General features: G+C 49.9%; 1 protein-coding gene across 5 annotated transcripts in view; it reads right to left on the reverse strand.

Annotated features, from left to right (window-relative positions):
• The window catches only part of srcin1a (SRC kinase signaling inhibitor 1a), a 227,511-nt gene that overhangs the window by 122,192 nt on the left and 86,321 nt on the right, over positions 1 to 18,998 (reverse strand). For all 5 annotated transcript variants that reach the window (XR_013549123.1, XR_013549122.1, XM_078424674.1 and 2 more), the window contains exons 4-5: positions 11,101 to 11,384; positions 8,918 to 8,980 (exon numbers count right to left, since the gene is read on the reverse strand). Coding sequence is in view for 3 of the 5 variants with exons in the window: in XM_078424674.1 (XP_078280800.1) it covers positions 8,918 to 8,980; positions 11,101 to 11,384 (347 nt within the window). In the remaining 2 variants the exon portion in view is untranslated. The remainder of the gene's footprint in view (positions 1 to 8,917; positions 8,981 to 11,100; positions 11,385 to 18,998) is intronic.

The raw sequence follows: 18,998 nt of genomic DNA on the forward strand, positions 1-18,998 counted from the left end.
CATTTTACTAAATAAAATGTCCTTTAATGCAGGGATCAATAAATGAGTTTGGCAGATCGAAATGCCCGTCATATCCCCCCCCCCCCCCCGCTGCTGGAGTTAAGTTACCAGCGTGTTTGCAGTCTGTTGTTGGTCTGCAAGATCGAGATGCTGTTACAACCGTGCATGGAAGGGCAAGGCCGGCTGTTCCAGCAAATGACAACAACTCTCCAACTATTGCAGGTGAGTGAGACCAAGCCCTTACCTGAGGCGCAGCACATTACATCCCAGGCAACAATCTCCACTCAGCCGTCAGCGACAGGAATCTGTTCCAGCTCCTCATCATCAAACCCGTGGGGCTCGGGGGGGAAATCCCCCAAAGTATTGTAATCCTGTTGTCGAGCAGAGAGCTGTAGAGCTGGAGAGCCGAGTGCCTTTCACAATGCTGACCTTTGCAATGTGATATCACTGCATTCCTCACTGAGGAAGCCTGTGCTCACTATGGTTACCTCCACTGCACCTGTGTGTGTGTGTGTGTGTGTGTGTGTGTGTGTGTTGTTAGCACAGAGTCTGACTGCAATGCTGCCTGTGTTACTGCAGTTACACCTCCTGTTCCACCTGCCTTCGGCTTCCCTCTTTAACCCCCCCCCACTCCACACTTCCCAGCTCCGTGTATAATTATTGACTAACTTTGCCGTTTCCACCTCCCCTCTGATTTGAATCGTTGCTACGACTGGTGAGCCCTGGCAACGTCACCGTTGAGTTGGGCCAGGAGGGGTGATTGAAGGCTCTTCTCGCCAACGTCTGTCACTGCTGAGTCACAGAGCAGCCCAGCCCAGCGGCTTCTCCAGTCAACGGTGTGGCTCTGAGATCCCCATCCATTCCTCCTCCCCCACTGCCTCTCCCCCACTGCCTCTCCCCCACTGCCTCTCCCCCACTGCCTCTCCCCCACTGCCTCTCCCCCACTGCCTCTCCCCCACTGCCTCTCCCCCACTGCCTCTCCCCCACTGCCTCTCCCCCACTGCCTCTCCCCCACTGCCCCTCTCCCCCACTGCCCCTCTCCCCCTGTCCCCCTCCTCCCCCTCCTGCCCCTCCCCCCACTCCCCCCTCTCTCTGCACTGCCCCTCTCCCCGCACTGCCCCTCTCCCCCTCTCTCTCTCTCTCTCCCTCCCTCTCTCCTTCTCCTCCCCCCTCCATCTCCCTCTCCCCCTGCCTCTCTCCCCCTCTGCCCCTCTTCCCCACTCCCTCTCCCTCTCATTCTCCCCCCTCTCCCCCCGCCTCTCTCCCTCTCTCCCCCTCTCTCCCTCTCTCCCTGCCTCTCTCCCCTCCCTCTGCCTCTCTCCCCCTCCCTCTCTCCCCCTCCCTCTCTCCCCCTCCCTCTCCCTCCGCCTCTCTCCCTCTCTCCCCCTCCCTCTCTCCCCCTCCCTCTCTCCCCCTCCCTCTCTCCCCCTCCCTCTCTCCCCCTCCCTCGCTCCCCTGCCTCTCTCCCCTCCCTCTGCCTCTCTCCCCTCCCACTGCCTCTCTCCCCCCCCTCCCTCTCTCCTCTGCCTCTCTCCCCTCCCCCTGCCTCTCTCCCCTCCCCTTGCCTCTCTCCCCCTCCCCTTGCCTTCTCCCTCTCCCCTGCCTCTCTCCCCCCCCTCTCTCCCCTCCCCCTGCCTCTCCGCCTCCCCCTCTCCCTCTCCCTGGTTTAGTTTATCGTCATGTGTACCGAGGTACAGTGAAAAGCTTTTGTTGCGCGCTAACCAGCCAGCGGAAAGACAATACACGATTCCAATCGAGCCGTTCACAGTGCACAGATACGTGACAAGGTGATAACGTTTAGTGCAAGGCAAAGCCCGATCAAGGATAGTCTGAGGGTCTCCAATGAGGTTGGCGGTAGTTCAGGACCGCTCTCTAGTTGCGGTGGGATGGTTCAGTTGCCTGATAACAGCCGGGCAGAAACTGTCCTTGAATCTGGAGGTGTGTGTTTTCACACTTCTGTCCCTCTTGCACGATGGGAGAGGAGAGAGGAGGGAGGGAGGGAGTGGCCAGGGTGCGACTGGTCCTTGATTATTGCCGAGCTGCCAGCAATTACAGCAGTTGTACCTCCACCACGACCTAGCGCACTGGCCCGGATCGCAAAGGTTTTAATTAGAGGCATTTACAGCACAGACCGAGGTCCTTCAGCCCAATACATCCACGCAGAGCCACAGAAGATTAATTTAGCCACGTCACACAACAGCCCACAGCCTTGTAGATTAGTACTTCTCATTGTTAATCCTCGAGGAATTTTCCCAGAACATGCAGATTTGAGGATTACTTTCCGACACACTGTTGCATCGTGTGCTTGCTGTTTAAAGTAAAACGATGCTGCACCAGCACCATATTTCTGCACCATTTACTCAACAGTGCAAGGGGTCGGTCGACAGGCCCAAAATGCTGGAGTAACTCAGCGGGACAGGCAGCAGCTCTGGAGAGAAGGGGTGGGTTTCGAGACCCTTCTTCAGACACGACCCGAAACATCACCCATTCCTTCTCTCCGGAGATGCTGCCCGTCACTCCTGAGTTACTCCAGCATTTTGGGTCTTTCTTCATGTGTAACCCAGCACCTGCAGTTCCTTCCTACACAATAGATCGGTGGAAGTGGCTTCCTGGCATTTCACTTGCCCGTGTCTTCATGGCGGTACAGCTGGTAGAGATGCTGCCCCCCCAAACCCCCCAGCATCGCCAATTCTGCTTCAACCCCAATCTTGGGGCTGTCTATGTGGAGTTTGCATGTTCTCAGTGTGCCCGAGTGTGATTCCCTTGAATGCTACGGTTTCCTACCATATCCCAAAGATGTAAAGATGTGCAAGTTAGTTGGTAATAAGTTCAGATGTTATGGGAGGAGAATTAGGCCATTCGGCCCATCAAGCCTGGCCCATCAAGTCTACCCCACCATTCAATCATGGCCGATCTATCTTTCCCTCTCAATCACGTTCTCCTGCCTTCTCCCCATAACCCCTGACTGCCGTACCAATTAATAAGAAGATGCTGGTTTATACCAAAGATTGACATAAAGTGCTGGAGTAATTCAGTGGATCAGGCAGCATCTGTGGAGAAAGAGGATGGGAATCCTTGTTCAGATTGAAAGTAGAGACGGGGGGGAAGGAAGAAGTATGAAGAGTAAAGACCTGGACCGTTATCACCTCCATTCCCCCCCCCCCTCCCCATCTTCTCCTTTCAGTCTGAAGTGTGATCCCGACCCAAAACGTCACCTATCAATTTTCTCCACAGACGTTGACCGAGCCACAGGATAGTTGGGGTTTGTTTATTATTGTTACGTGCACCGAGATACAAAGAAAAACTTTGTTTTCTGTGCTCTATACTCAAGTCGCGAGTACAATCACACTGTGCGCAAGTACACCAGGTAGTGCAGAGAGAAAAGCCCCAGCGTATATAGTGTTACAGCGTTAATTACAGGGGAAATGTGCACGGTCCACAATGAGGTAGGTTGGAAGATCGGGACTACATCCTTGATTATGGGAGGGCCGTTCAGTAGTCTGGTAACCGTGGGGAAGATGCCGGGAGAACATGCAAACTCCACACAGACAGCACTCCAGGTCAAATTTGGGTCTGTGGCGCTGTGAGGCATTTCTGGTATAACCATTAACTCCATTAATGTTAATTAATTCTGTTAACATTAACTGTTCAGCCGTCTGCCTTCATCTGGTCCCTGGCCACTCTAAAGCTGAGCCTACTGTCTCCGAAGACCATTGATTCTGTTTCTCTCTCTGGAGATGCTGCCTGATCCGCTGAATAGTTCCAGCATTTTTAACCATTACATTTTTTTAAATCACCGAAGATAGACACAAAATGCAGAAGTAACTCAGCGGGTGGGACAGGCAGCATCTCTGGAGAGAAGGAATGGGTGGCGTTTCGGGTCGAGACCCTTCTTCAGACTGATTTAGTTAGATTTAGCCCTCAGGGCAAAAGGAATCAAGGGATATTGGGAAAAAGCAGATGCTGGAAATCGAAAATAGTGACAGAATATGGTAGATAATATGGTAATGTGGTAGAAATAACAAATCAGAAATCAGACAGCGCCTGTGGAGAGAGAAACTATTTTAATTGACCCAACATATTAACTCTCTCTGTACCAAATACCATTAACGTGTATCCTAGTTCAAGTTGTTTCTGCTTTTATTTTTCAAGAGTTGGGTTTCCAATAATCAATATACACTCATTCATTGCAATGCCACTCTGCTGACAACTAATTTTAAGTTCAAACGTCAAAGGTGCAGAAGTAGGCCATTCGGCCCATCAAGTCTACGCCGAAATTCAATCATGGCTGATCTATCGTTCCCCCTCCACCCCATTCTCCTGCCTTCTCCCCATAAACCCCTGACACCCGCGCTAATCAAGAATCTGTCAATCTCTGCCTTATAGATACTGGTGCTCCTCAACTTACGATGAGGTTATGTTCCGAGAAACCGAAAATATCGCAAGTCAAAATGCATTGAATACACGCGATCGCGTGGCCGGAAGCGAACGGCGGCTCGCCAGGGGTTGCTGCTGTTAACACTGTCGCAAAGTCGAAACATCGCAAGTCGAAGCATCGTAAGGTGGGAAGCATCTGAATCCAATGACTTGGCCTCCACAGCCGTCTGTGCCAATGGATTACACAGATTCACCGCCCTCTGACTCAAGAAGTTCCTCCTCATCTCCGTTCTAAAGGTAGGCCCTTGTATTCTGAGGCTGTGCCCTCTGGTTCCAGACTAATCTGTTTCTTTGAGTCAACGAACCTCACAAGACTGTCTCCGTCCTTGGGCAGGTCTAACGGAGGAGCAGGGACTTCATAAACTCTAGATGACCAAACAATCGCCCGGCAAACTCCAACCAGCCAGGCCTCTGCCCACTTGGAAAGTTCAACTCTAATGATGATCTTTAGCACATTGTTGGCACAGAACTGGGAGTGGCTGGAGCTTGGAGCGCAATAACATATTCTGAGTGCAAAAACACTTGAGATACTGGACACATCAGTCCTTATCTTCAGTCTTCTTGGTTACAAGTTCAACATCCATCCCTTCCGGTCCTGTTGCAATGAGGATGACATGGATGGGCGGCACGGTGGCGCAGCGGTAGAGTTGCTGCCTCACAGCGTCAGAGACCCGGGTTCAATCCTGACTATGGGTGCTGTCTGTATGGAGTTTGTACGTCCTCCCTGTGACCCCGTGGGTTTCCTCCTCCCACACTCCAAAGACGTGCAGGTTTGGTAGGTTAGTTGGCTTTGGTAAAAGATTGTAAATTGTCCCTGGTGGGTGTAGGATGGTGCTGGTGTGTGGGGGGCCGCTGGTCGGCACGGACCCGGTGGGTCGAAGGGCCCGTTTCCCGTTTCCGTGCTGTAACTCTAAACTAGGCTGTGCCCCGCTCCGTAGAGTGGACCGCAGTACTTCACTGATCTCTTCCAAGGTTTCTCCCTGACCCTGCAGACTCCAGCACCGAGAGAAGCACGAGCAGCAACATTGAAGGAGGGCCGTCACCTCCAAGAGACCCTCTGGCCAAGCAGGCCATCCGCGAGTCACGATGCCAGGCGCAAGAGGGCTCTGCCCGAGCCGGCTGCCCGCCCCTTTTCTGGGGTTACGTACGCGCCCGGGTGCTGTTAGAGAGGGACTACGCGCTATTCTGCAGGTACAGCAGGCAGTGAAAAAAGCCAATGGAATGTTGGCCTTCATAACAAGGGGAGTTGAGTATAGGAGCAAAGAGGTCCTTCTGCAGTTGTACAGGGCCCTAGTGAGACCGCACCTGGAGTACTGTGTGCAGTTTAGGTCTCCAAATTTGAGGAAGCATATTCTTGCTATTGAGGGCGTGCAGCGTAGGTTCACTAGGTTAATTCCCCGAATGGCGGGACTGTTGTACGTTGAAAGGCTGGAGCGGCTAGGCTTGTATACACTGGAATTTAGAAGGATGAGAGGGGATCTTATCGAAACATATAAGATTATTAAGGGGTTGGACACGTTAGAGGCAGGAAACATGTTCCCAATGTTGGGGGAGTCCAGAACAAGGGGCCACAGTTTAAGAATAAGGGGTAGGCCATTTAGACAATAGACAATAGGTGCAGGAGTAGGCCATTCAGCCCTTCGAGCCAGCACCGCCATTCAATGCGATTTAGAACGGAGATGAGGAAAAACCTTTTCAGTCAGAGAGTTGTGAATCTGTGGAATTCTCTGCCTCAGTTAGGGGTTGGATGTACAACTGTGGTTATTGTCTCCCGGATCTACTCCCTTTAATTTTTATTGTTAGATCCCTTTTTTTTTTTTTTTTAACCCTCTTACTCTCTCTCCACAAGTTTATAGTTTTTTATTTTTATTTTTACTTTCTCTCTTCAAAAATTTAAAATTGAAGCTATGTAAGAACTTTGTAACAAATGTGTTTTTTCTTATTTCTATCTGTACATATGCTTTTCAAAAATAAAAAATATTAAAAATAAAAAAAAGAAGGCAGTGGAGGCCAATTCTCTGGATGCTTTCAAGAGAGAGCTAGATAGAGCTCTTAAGGATAGCGGAGTCAGGGGGTATGGGGAGAAGGCAGGAACGGGGTACTGATTGAGAATGATCAGCCATGATCAGGTTGAATGGTGGTGCTGGCTTGAAGGGCCGAATGGCCTCCTCCTGCACCTGTTGTCTATTGTCCACGGGCACCCTGGGGGGGATTTCCGGGACCGCTGGGGGGAGGAGGGGGGGGGGGGGGGATGGGTGCACCCTAGACAAGGAGTGTAACACAGTTGTATAGTAGCTCATTTACTATATTTGTGTGGTTTGTTTCATGGTGGTGGGTCCTGTTTTGTTTTCCTGTATTGTAAATATTATTTTTAATAATTGAATACATATTTTGATTTAAAAATAAAAAGACACTCGATCCCGACTGGGCCGGCGGACCCGGGATCAGCATACCCGCGATCCCAGGGGAAACATCAGCGCCAGAGGAACGCCAAGACAACGCACATCATTAGAGATCCACCGTGCCTCAGCACGAAACCTCGTTCAACCACGGCAGGTTAGAACTACAGCAGGCCGCCCTTTCAACGGAGGTCCGAACGCAAATATTTAATAATAATAATAATGCATTTTATTTATATAGCGCTTTTCATATACTCAAAGACGCTTTACAGAGATTTAGAGAACATAGGGAAATGAATAAATAGATAAATAAGTAAATAAGTAAACGAACAGAGAAAGTAGACAGAAGGTGAGGTGACCTTCAGTGGTTGAAGGCAGTACTGAACAGGTGAGACTTCAGTGATGTTTTGAATGTGGTGAGTGTGGAGGAGTCTCTAACGGTTTGGGGTAGTGAGTTCCATAGGGTGGGAGCAGCGATGGAGAAAGCCCTGTCCCCCCAGGATCTGAGTTTTGTCCGGATGTGGGGGGATAGGAGATTGGCAGCAGCAGAGCAGAGGGTGCAGGTGGGAGTGTGCCTGTGGCGGAGGTCGGTCAGGTAGGATGGGGCCAGGTTATGGAGGGCTTTGTAGGTTATGAGGAGGATTTTGTACTGGATTCTCTGGCGGATGGGGAGCCAGTGGAGTTTGTAAAGGACGGGGGTGATATGGTCACGGATCGGGGTGTGGGTGAGTAGACGGGCAGCGGAGTTTTGAATGTATTGAAGTTTACTGATGATTTTTGAGGGTGCGCCATAGAGGAGGCTGTTGCAGTAATCCAGACGGGAGGTGATGAAGGCGTGGATGAGGGTTTCTGCAGCTGTGGAGGAGAGGGATGGACGGAGACGGGCAATGTTTTTGAGGTGGAAGAAGGCTGTCTTTGTGATGTGTTTGATGTGTTTGTCGAAGGAGAGGGTTTGATCAAAGATGATTCCAAGATTCCGGATGTGAGGGGAGGTGGATACTGGGAGACCATCAATGTTGAGGATGAAGTTTTGGGTGGATTTGGTGAGCCTTTTTGGACCAATGATGATGATTTCAGATTTGTTGCAATTGAGTTTGAGGAAATTTGATTGAAGCCAAGATTTTATTTCAGTGATGCAGTTTGTCAGTGTAGAGTGTGTGGTGGTGGAGATTGACTTGGTGGAGATGAGGAGCTGGATATCATCGGCGAAGCAGTGGAAGTTGAGACCATGACGGCGGATTAATTGACCAAGGGGGAACAGGTGGAGGATGAAGAGGAGGGGGCCAAGGACTGAGCCTTGGGGGACACCTTGGGGGAGGGGAGCGGTGAGGGATTTACAGTTGTTAATGGAGATGAACTGGTGTCTGTCAGAGAGGTAAGATTTGAACCAGGATAGGGCTGTGCCGGTGATGTTAAGGGAGGTTTCAAGTCGGGTGAGGAGAATGGAGTGATTTATGGTGTCAAAGGCGGCGCTGAGGTCAAGTAGGATGAGGATGTTGAGGTTGCCAGCGTCGGAGGAGAGGAGAATGTCGTTTGTGATTTTGAGGAGCGCAGTTTCAGTACAGTGGTTGGAGCGGAATCCGGATTGGAAAGTTTCATACAGGTTATTGGTAGAGAACTTTGACAGCAAAGTTAACAAAGTGCCTATTGGAAATTGCACCGGGCAAAACATTTGGGAAGGAGTCCTCCTCTGTGATCTCCCTGGGACAAAATCGATCACAAGGACACAAGATTATGGCGCACACGTTGTTTTTCCATCAAAGTGTATCGATATGAAACCGAGCGTAACCCATTGAGAATGGAATACCCCGCGGTCAATGGACTTCAAAAGCAATTTCACAAGTTTCGAAAGTTTGAGAATTACTACTGAACTTTCTGCGTCAGAAAACATGGGGATACCACCCTGATATTTGTCACTTGGGTTTGGTAACCTTGCCTCGAATTCCTCCGGAACTCCCTGTCACTATGACCTTTTGTTCAACGTGAAAACCAGCTATGCTGGGGCCTCTCCACCAATGCTCTTCTCCAGCTTAGCCACAATCCAAACATCAGCGCACTTTCCTTTGCCACGTCTCGCTTACCTTGGATTCGATCTTGCTCGCTCCATCCCTGAACTCACAGGCGCTCCAAGCCTCGAAGCCTTGCTGTAAGAAACGTTCACAAAAAAAAACCTTGAAGCAGAAGACAGCACCGCAACGTAGCAACCTAACCCGAGAAACACGACCAACTCCACTAACCCACGCTCAAAACGTTCAATGATGGGGGGCCTCATTCAAACGTACAGAATCGTGAAAGGCTTGGATCAAAGATACTAGAGGAACAATATAGACAATAGACAATAGGTGCAGGAGGAGGCCATTCGGCCCTTCGAGCCAGCACCACCATTCAATGTGATCATGGCTGATCATCCTCAATCAGTACCCTGTTCCTGCCTTCTCCCCATACCCCATGACTCCACTATCCTTAAGAGCTCTATCCAGCTCTCTTTTGAATGCGTTCAGAGAATTGGCGTCCACTGCCTTCTGAGGCAGAGAATTCCACAGATTTACAACTCTGACTGAAAAAGTTTTTCCTCATCTCCGTTCTAAATGGCCTACCCCTTATTCTTAAACTGTGGCCCCTTGTTCAGGACTCCCCCAACATTGGGAACATGTTTCCTGCCTCTAACGTGCCCAACCCCTTAATAATCTTATATGTTTCGATAAGATCCCCTCTCATCCTTCTAAATTCCAGTGTATACAAGCCTAGTCGCTCCAGTCTTTCAACATATGACAGTCCCGCCATTCTGGACCACTCCGTTGAAATCACCTATACTGAAGTGTAGTATGCAAATAAGCCATTTTAGTAAGCAAAGCCTGCCGTTCGCTATGCCTCCCGCAGTGTAATCAGTGTCTTGGGGGAACTGTATGTGTGTGACGATACCATACAAATGCAGAATATATCTCATCTACCAATTCACAGATTTTTGTTATTTTTATTTAAAAATGTTTCTGCAAGTTTCTACCTACTAAAATGGCGCCTTAATGTACTACGGTTTTTAGCATCGAGTGGTCTATCTTGTTCCTCTAGTATCTTTGGCTTGGATAGAGTGGATGTGGAGAGGATGTTTTCACTAGTGGGAGAGTCTAGGACCAGAGGGCACAGCCTCAGAATTAAAGGACGTTTTTTTAGGAAGGAGATGAGGAGGCCGCCATTGGTGGAGCGGGAGCATGTGGCCGCTGGCTGGGTGAGGTCACGTGGGGGGGGGGGGGGGGGGGCGGGGGGCTGGGGTGACAAAACCCTTTGTCCCATATTTGGGAGTGGGGCGGTTGGCAACCCTAATCGGTACACAGCTTGATTGTAATCATGCAGAGTCTTTCATTGACTTGAAAGAACACAACAAAAAGCTTTTCACTGTACCCCTGCACGCGTGACAATAATAAACAAAATTGAACGAAACTAAACTAAAATGGCACCACATTGATGGGGATGGAGGCCAACACAGGCCATGTGTGGACTCTTGTACATTGGCGAGACCAAGCGCACGCTCGGCGATCGTTTCGCAGAACACCTCCGCTCAGTTTTCCTACACCTACCTGATCTCCCAGTTGCCAAACACTTTAATTCCCCCTCCCCATTCCCAATCTGACCTTTCTGTCCTGGGCCTCCTCCATTGTCAGAGAGAGGCCCAGCGCAAATTGGTGGAACAGCACCTCATATTTCGCTTGGGCAGCTTACAGCCCAGCGGTATGAACATTGACTTCTCAAACTTCAAGTACCCTCTCTCTCCATCCCCTCCCCCTTCCCAGTTCTCCCGCTAGTCTTACTGTCTCCGACTACATTTTATCTCTTCACCGCCCACTCCCCTGACATCAGTCTGAAGAAGGGTCTCGACCCGAACGTCACCCATTCCTTCTCTCCAGAGATGCTGCCTGTCCCGCTGAGTTACTCCAGCATTTTGTGTCTATCTTCGATGTCCCATTTACACTAGTCCCACCTGCCCACATTTCCCCCTTAACCCTCTAAGTTTATCCTACTCCATGTCTCCTAAATGTTTAACTGCCTGCCTCAACTACCTCTTCCGGCAAACACAGGCCAGATTAGATAGTTATGGCAAACCTTCCTCTGTAAATCATAGACAGAGAACTATCTATAATCGGACTTTACCTTGGCACTAAACGTTATGCCCTTTATCCCTGTAACATTACATTGGCCCACACGACTGATGCTGAATGGCGGCGTGGGCAGTGAGTTAGAGGAATGGGCATGCGTTCCCCTGACGTACCTGTTCCCTGAGTCGGTCTTGCTGCCCGCGGATGGCGGTGGCATGATGAGGGTACTTGTGCTTCAGGTGATCGAGGAAGGCCTCCCTCTTCCTGTCCATGTCCGACTTCTGCATGCCGGTGAGCGCCTCGAGGCTCTGCGCGGCGATCACCGTGTGCCGGCGCTCCGAGGTGTGGACCAGGCCGACGTTGGAGAAGCGGCGGGTGCCGTTACCCAGGGTGCGGTACTCCCGGGGGTATTCCACATCATCCGCCGAGATCATGTGCGAGCTGGACTTGTCTGAATCTGCAGAGTGGGGTGAGAGGAGGCCCCCATTACTGGCAACACTCCCACCGGTTTGGTTTAGAGGTGCAGCCCGGAAACAGGCCCTTCGGCCCACCGAGTCCATGCTGACCGTTGATCACCCCCCGTTCTGCGTTATCCCACTTCCTCGTCCACTCCCGACACACCAGGGGCCGTTTACCGATCGACCTGCAAACCCGCACGTCTTTGGGATGTGGGAGGAAACCGGAGCACCCGGAGAAAAACCCCGGCGGTCACAGGTGGAACGTGCAAACTCCGCGCACACACAGCACCCGACGTCAGGATCGAACCTGGGTCTCTGGAGATGTGAGGCAGCAACTCCACCAGCTGCGACACCCAAATTAATATTAAACCAGCCACATACACAGCAGGGTAGACATAAAAAGCCGGAGTAACTCAGCAGGTCAGAGAGCATCTTTGGAGAAATGGTGTAGGTGATGTTTCAGATCGAGATCCTTCTGAATTAATCCAGCTTTTTGTGTCTACCTTCGGTTTAAACCACCATTTCCAGATCCTTCCAACTAGGGTTTTTTTTTAGATTTTAGAGATACAGCGCAGAAAACAGGCCCTTCGGCCCACCGGGTCCGTGCCGCCCAGCAATCCCCGCACACTAACACTATCCTACACCCACTAGGGTCAATTTTTTACATTTGCCCAGCCAATTAACCTACAAACCTGTACGTCTTTGGAGTGTGGGAGGAAACCGAAGATCTCGGAGAAAACCCACGCAGGTCACGGGGGAACGTACAAACTCCGTGCAGACGGTGCCTGTGGTCAGGATCAAACCTGAGTCTCCGGCGCTGCATTCGCTGTAAGGCAGCAACTCTACCGCTGCGCCACAGTGCCAACTGTCCCGTATTAGCCTGGATATCCCGTATTTTAGGCTAAGTTGGTTTGTCCCGTACGGGACCGCCCTTGTCCCGTATTAGGCCGGGGGGGGGGGCGCTGTAGGCCCGGACACTGTAGGTCCGGATACTGTAGGCCCGGACAGTGTAGGCCCACAGGCCGCTGTAGGCCCGGACAGTGAAGGCTAATGGAGTGTGTTCAGGGAGCGGGGCCAGGTGTGTTCGCCGAATGGAGGTTGCGTAGCAACCCGCCTCACGGCCCGGGTGGCCGCCATTAGCAGAGCGGGAGCACGTGGCCGCTGGCTGGGCAAGGTCACGTGGGGCGCGGGGCAGTGATGTCACCTTTTGTCCCTTATTTGGGAGGTAGAAAGTTGGCAACCCTACTTCCTACATATACACAGCAAGTTCCTACGATCCCTAATTTCAACACCGGGCTCTCTTTCCCTGTCGTTAGGTGCTGTTAGGAGTGCCTACAGCTGTGAGATTCACACTTCATTGCCAGAGTAATGCATTTCTTTCGTGTGGATAAATTCTTTAGTCCCGATAGGAAACAAGAATTATGTTTTAACCTCAGGTCAATCAGTGGAGTAGAGATAAGTCTGTGTAAAGTGCCTGACCCAGGGATGGGCCGTATTAGTTCTGACTTATGTCCGCCTTTATCTAAACAGTGGGAAAACATTAAGAAATAACTGGAAGGATTGAAGATAAAAAAATTTAAAGAGTGCCAAATTAAATAGTATTTGAAAAGAAACAAGACAATTAAACATTTGCTAAGACTTAGTAAACCGATTATTCTCGTCTTCAATTGCCAATGCTATTCATGGATTTACTTGGGCCCATTTGTACCAAATATTTGCATCTGTGTCTCTGTACCAGGTCATAGCTTCTTTCAACACTCACCAGATTACTTCAATGCAATCCCATTACACAGCCCAGACAGTGATTTTGTTCAAGGCATACAGTCAAACAGTGGACGGACTCCATTATGTCTAAAGCTTGCTGCAAAGGTCGACACCAAGCCGTCTAAGTACTCTTTGTACCAGAGCAGAAGTGTTTGACAGTCCATTACCGCCGGCTAAAGATTCCTCTCTTTACAGACGCGAAATGATACAAATATGATGAGAGATGGTGTCAGCCATGGATGACATCGACAAACACAAGGACACGGTCTCTTATCGTCAGGGCGGAAAGAGCTGATTCACCAAACAGACCAGAGAACGTACAAGATTGCAGATTGTGGAATGGAGCAACTTTTCATTAGTTTTGATCAACGTTTGAACACATCATTTCCAGCCGTCTGTGCAATAACAACTTACATTTCTGTAGCATCCATCTTTGAGAGAGCAGCATCTCCGAACACTTTATGTCAAACAGCTGAGAGGGTAGGGTGGGGGGGGGGGGGAGGTTTAAAGGATAAGGTCAAGGAAGTTTGGTGAGAGCGGGGTGGCGTAACAGGGGCACCATGGACAGGACACGGAGGGGAGGGAAGGGAAGGGCAAACTTTCTGGACGAAAGTAGGCAGAGGCAACAGGGAAAGAGTGCGATGATACCAGAGGCACCGAGACTCTGTTTGAAGGAGGCAGGTTACCTGGCGCAAGGTAACAGGGACATTTGGGCAGCCATTTTCCAGCCAACTGCTTTATTCTCCTTGCATTCGACAAACTAGCATTCCAGTGGAAGGCCTTATCTTTGATGAAAGTCATCACATGACCCTTTACGTTCAGCCTTGATATTGCCGCCATTGGTCACCCGAAAGGTCAATCATGCCGGTGCTCCAACCAATCAGGCGGCCTATCACACTTTTTTAGTTTAGTTTAGTTTCGTTCAGAGATACAGCGCGGAAACAGGCCATTCAGCCCAACCAGTCCGTGCCTGCCAGCGATCCCCGCACATTAACACTATCCTACGCCCTCTAGGGACGATTTACATTCATCCCAAGCCTACAAACCTGTACGTTGTAAATCTGTGGAATTAACTGCCCCAGAAGGCAGTGGAGGCCAATTCTCTGAATGCATTCAAGAGAGAGCTAGATAGAGGTCTTAAGGATAGTGGAGTCAGGGGGTATGGGGAGAAGGCAGGAACGGGGTACTGATAGAGAATGATCAGGCATGATCACATTGAATGGTGGTGCTGGCTCGAAGGGCCAAATGGCCTCCTCCTGCACCTATTGTCTATTGCCTACAAACCTGTACGTCTTTGGAGTGTAGGAGGAAACCGAAGATCTCGGAGAAAACCCACGCAGGTCACGGGGAGAACGTACAAACTACGTACAGACAGCGCCCGTGGTCGGGATCGAACCCGGGTCTCTGGCGCTGTGAGGCAGCAACTTTACCGCTGCACCACCCCCGGTGCTGCCCCTTGTCAACTTATCATTGGGTATTTCCTGACTTTCAGTCAAACAGCTGTTTCCTTCCTCCCCTATTCATTATTTCTATAATTAATTTAAAAAATAGCATTCAGAAGTTTTTAAAAGTATGATTTATTTTCCAGAATTGGAAGTGAGGACCAGAGGACATGGGTTTAAGGTGAGGGGAGAAAGATTGAACAGGAATCTGAGGGGTAACTTTTTCACACAAAGGGTAGTGGGTGTATGGAACGAGCTGTCAGAGGAGGTAGTTGAGGCAGGGACTATCGCAACGTTTAACAAACAGTTAGACAGGTACGTGGATAGGATGGCTTAAGAGGGAAATGTGCCAAACACAGGCAGGTGGGACTCGTGCAGATGGGGCATGTTGGTCGGTGCGAGCAAGTTGGGCCAAAGGGTCTGTCTCCACTAGCGTTGCCAACTGTCCCATATTAGTCGGGACATCCCGTATTTTGGGCAAAATTGGTTTGCCCTGTACGGGACCGCCCTCGTCTCATATTAGGCCCTCGGGCCGCTGTGGGCCGGGACAGTGTAGGCTAACGGACTGTGTCCCCCTAACGGAGGTTGCGTAGCAACCCGCCTCCCGGCCCGGGCGGCCGCCATTAGTGGAGCGGGAGCACGTGGCCGCTGGCTGGGTGAGGTCACGTAGGTGACGTCACCTTGTCCCGTATTTGCGAGTGAGATAGTTGGCAACCCCTAGTTTCCACTCTGCATCTGTTAATTCCCAGAAATTAGAGCAAGTTGGAACCTTGGGATTAGGAGGGGTAGATATATCAGCCATGATTGAAAGGCAGAATGGACTTGAAGGGCCTGAATGGCCTTATTCTGCACCTCTGACATGAAGACTGACAATCCAGTAATACTAATATCCCAAGGATATGAGAGGATCACCAAGGATTGTTGAATTGGGCTGGAACAGCAGTGATTCAAGAACAATAATCATTTCCTTTCTATTCATTGATTCTTTTGAGCAATGTGGTGATTAGTGATGGCATTTGGGCCAAAATGGCCCTCCATGGGACTCAGCTTTAGAATGACATTGGTGGATTACCTCCAGGTCTAGGCTCCCTCTGCTGGACACCCAATGAAATCACACTGCAGTGTTTTAATTCAGGAACGTCACTGGTTCACATGGGAACATTTGGACAGGTGAATCCCATTTAGCCTGTTAATCCTGTTGTGTAGGAACATAACAATAGACAATAGTCAATAGGTGCAGGAGTAGGCCATTCGGCCCTTCGAGCCAGCTCCGCCATTCAATGTGATCATGGCTGATCATTCTCAATCAGTACCCCGTTCCTGCCTTCTCCCCATAACCCCTGACTCCGCTATCCTTAAGAGCTCTATCTAGCTCTCTCTTGAATGCATTCAGAGAATTGGCCTCCACTGCCTTCTGAGGCAGAGAATTCCATAGGTTCACAACTCTGTGACTGAAAAGGTTTTTCCTCTCAGACTGAAGAAGGGTCTCGACCCGAAACATCACCCATTCCTTCTCTCCTGAGATGCTGCCTGACCCGCTGAGTTACTCCAGCATTTTGTGATACCTTCGATCTCATTCAATGTTGTTCTGTTTGACCCGAGGCCAAATTCCAAATGGCCTTTAACACTTTGGTTTATTACAAATCTATCCTTTTAATTCAGAATTTACAAATTTTCTTCCCAGTTGTTATCAGGCAACTGAACCATCCTATCACCAACTAGAGAGTGGTCCTGACCTACCATCTACCTCATTGGAGATCCTCGGACTATCGTTAATCGGACTGTACTGGACTTTATCTTACACTAAACATTATTCTCTTTCGCATGTATATGTACACTGTGGACTGCACGATTGTAATCATATATTGTCATTCAGCTGACTGGATAGCACGCAACGAAGCTTTTCACTGTACCTCGGTACGTGTGACAATAAACTGAACTAACCTAAACTAAATGACCTAGCTTTGTAAGTGTCTTAGCTCCACACGGACAGGCCACATAGATCCAACACAGTGGTGCAGCAGTAGAGTTGCTGCCTTACAGCGCCGGAGACCCAGGTTCGATCCTGACTACGGGTGCTGGCTGTACAGAGTTTGTACGTTCTCCCCGTGACCTGCATGGGTTTTCTCCGAGATCTTCGTTTTCCTCCCACACTCCAAAGACGTGCAGGTTTGTATGTTAACTGGCTTGATGTAAATGTAAAATTGTTCCTCGGGTGTGCAGGATAGTGTTAGTGTGCGGGGATCGCTGGTCGGTGCGGACTCAGTGGGCCGAAGGGCCTGTTTCCGTGCTGTATCTCTAAACTAAACTAAACTCAACTCAACTTTCCAATACAAGACTTCTACCATCTTTCCTCTAATTCCATGAATAAATTCTCCCCTTCCCATCTCATCCAACTTGGTCAGTTTCACTTCTGATTAATCCCTTGGTGATAATAGAAAATAGGTGCAGGAGTAGGCCATTCGGCCATTCGGGGCAGCACCGCCATTCAATATGATCATGGCTGATCATCCTAAATCAGTGCCCCGTTCCTGCTTTCTCCCCATGTCCCTTGATTCCGCAAGCCCTCTGGTAAACCTGAGACTTCCAAGGGACCCAATGATTGCTTCTGTGAAGAGGATCACCTTGGAGGGGAGAGGGAGGGTGTGATTCAAAGAGCTAGTATTGGTAGAATGGGCTGAGCGGCCACTTTCAGCATGGGGAAACGATGTCCATAGGATGAAAAAGCAAGCACACTCTGTGGAATGTTGAGGATTTAGGTTTCTACTTGGGCGACCGCGATACCATTCCAGCTCTGGCTGTTGCTGATACCAAGCGGTAGATAAGTCCAAGAGGAACAGACACGCAGGGCTCACATAATATTTGTTTAAACTGGGCTGTTTTTCTGGTACATTGGAAAAACATTTAGTTTGACCCCAGATTCCATTAAGGGTCATGACAAATCTTTTTTTTTTCCCCCTTGCTCCTTATTTTTTTTACTGTGTGTGCAGAATTGCAATTACGATGTTAGTTTATAGTTTAGTTCGGAGATACAGCACGGAAACAGGCCCCTCGGCCCATCGAGTCCGCACCTACCAGCGATCCCCGCACCTTAACACGATCCTACACACACTAGGTTCAATTTACGTTTATACCGAGCCAATCAACGTACAAACCTGCATGTCTTTGGAGCGCGAAGATCTCGGAGAAAACCCGCGCAGGTCATGGGGAGAACGTACAAACTCCGTACGGACAAGCGCCCATAGTCAGGATCGAACCCGGGTCTCTGGCGCTGAGAGGCAGTGGCGTTACTGCCACACCACCGTGCTGCCCTAGATACAGAAGACAGACACAAAATGTTGGAGTAACTCAACGGGTCAGGCAGCATCAGGTCTGAAGAAGGGTCTCAACCTGAAACATCACCTATTCCTTTTCTCCCGAGATGCTGCCTGACCCGCTGAGCCACTCCGCCATTTTATGTCCATCTTCGGTATAAACCAGTATCTGCAGTCCTGTCCTAACTAAGACAGCAGAACATAGTTCTCAGCAGTGTGGCACATCAGTTCCAGAGACAAAGTCCAATGGCCACAAGGGGGTCGAGGTGAATATTACAGTACCCTAAGGTATTTATTTCACAAAATGCTGGAGTAACTCAGCAGGTCAGGCAGCATCTCAGGAGAGAAGGAATGGGTGACGTTTCGGGTCGAGACTCTTCTTCAGACTGACAGCACCCTAGCTAATGTCGGACTAGAAGAAGTGAGCAGATGAATGAAGAAGGGTCATGACTCAAAACGTCAACTGTCCTATTCCCTCCACAGAGGCGTTTGCATGAGTTACTTCCTCCCCTCCCCACCTCTATCATTCAGTCTGAAGAAGGGTCTCGACCCGAAACGTCACCTATTCCTTTTCTCCTGAGATGCTGCCTGACCCGCTGAGTTACTCCAGCTTTTTCTGGCTGGGACCTATCTCCACATTGCGGTCCAACATATACATCCGTCATACTGTCCGCCATCATTAGACTGTGTATAAAATCATGAGAGGACTAGATCGGGTAGATGCCCAGAGTCTCTTGCCCAGAGTACGGGAATCGAGGACCAGAGGACACAGGTTTATGGTGAAGGGGGAAAGATTTAATAGGAATCTGAGGGGTAACTTTTTCTCACAGAGGGTGGTGGGTGAATGGAACGAGCTGCCAGAGGAGGTAGTTGAGGCAGGGACTATCCCAACGTTTAAAAAACAGTTAAACAGGTACATGGATAGGACAGGTTTGGAGGGATATGGACCAAACGTGGGTAGGTGGGACTAGGGTAGCTGGGACATGTTGGTCAGTGTGGGCAAGTTGGGCCGAAGGGCCTGTTTACACGCTGTATCACTCAATGACCGGAGCCCGGCCCAATTATGCTCCAACTCTGCAGACTTGAGATTTTT

Source organism: Rhinoraja longicauda, chromosome 29 (assembly GCF_053455715.1).
Source record: "Rhinoraja longicauda isolate Sanriku21f chromosome 29, sRhiLon1.1, whole genome shotgun sequence".
NCBI lineage: Eukaryota > Metazoa > Chordata > Chondrichthyes > Rajiformes > Arhynchobatidae > Rhinoraja > Rhinoraja longicauda.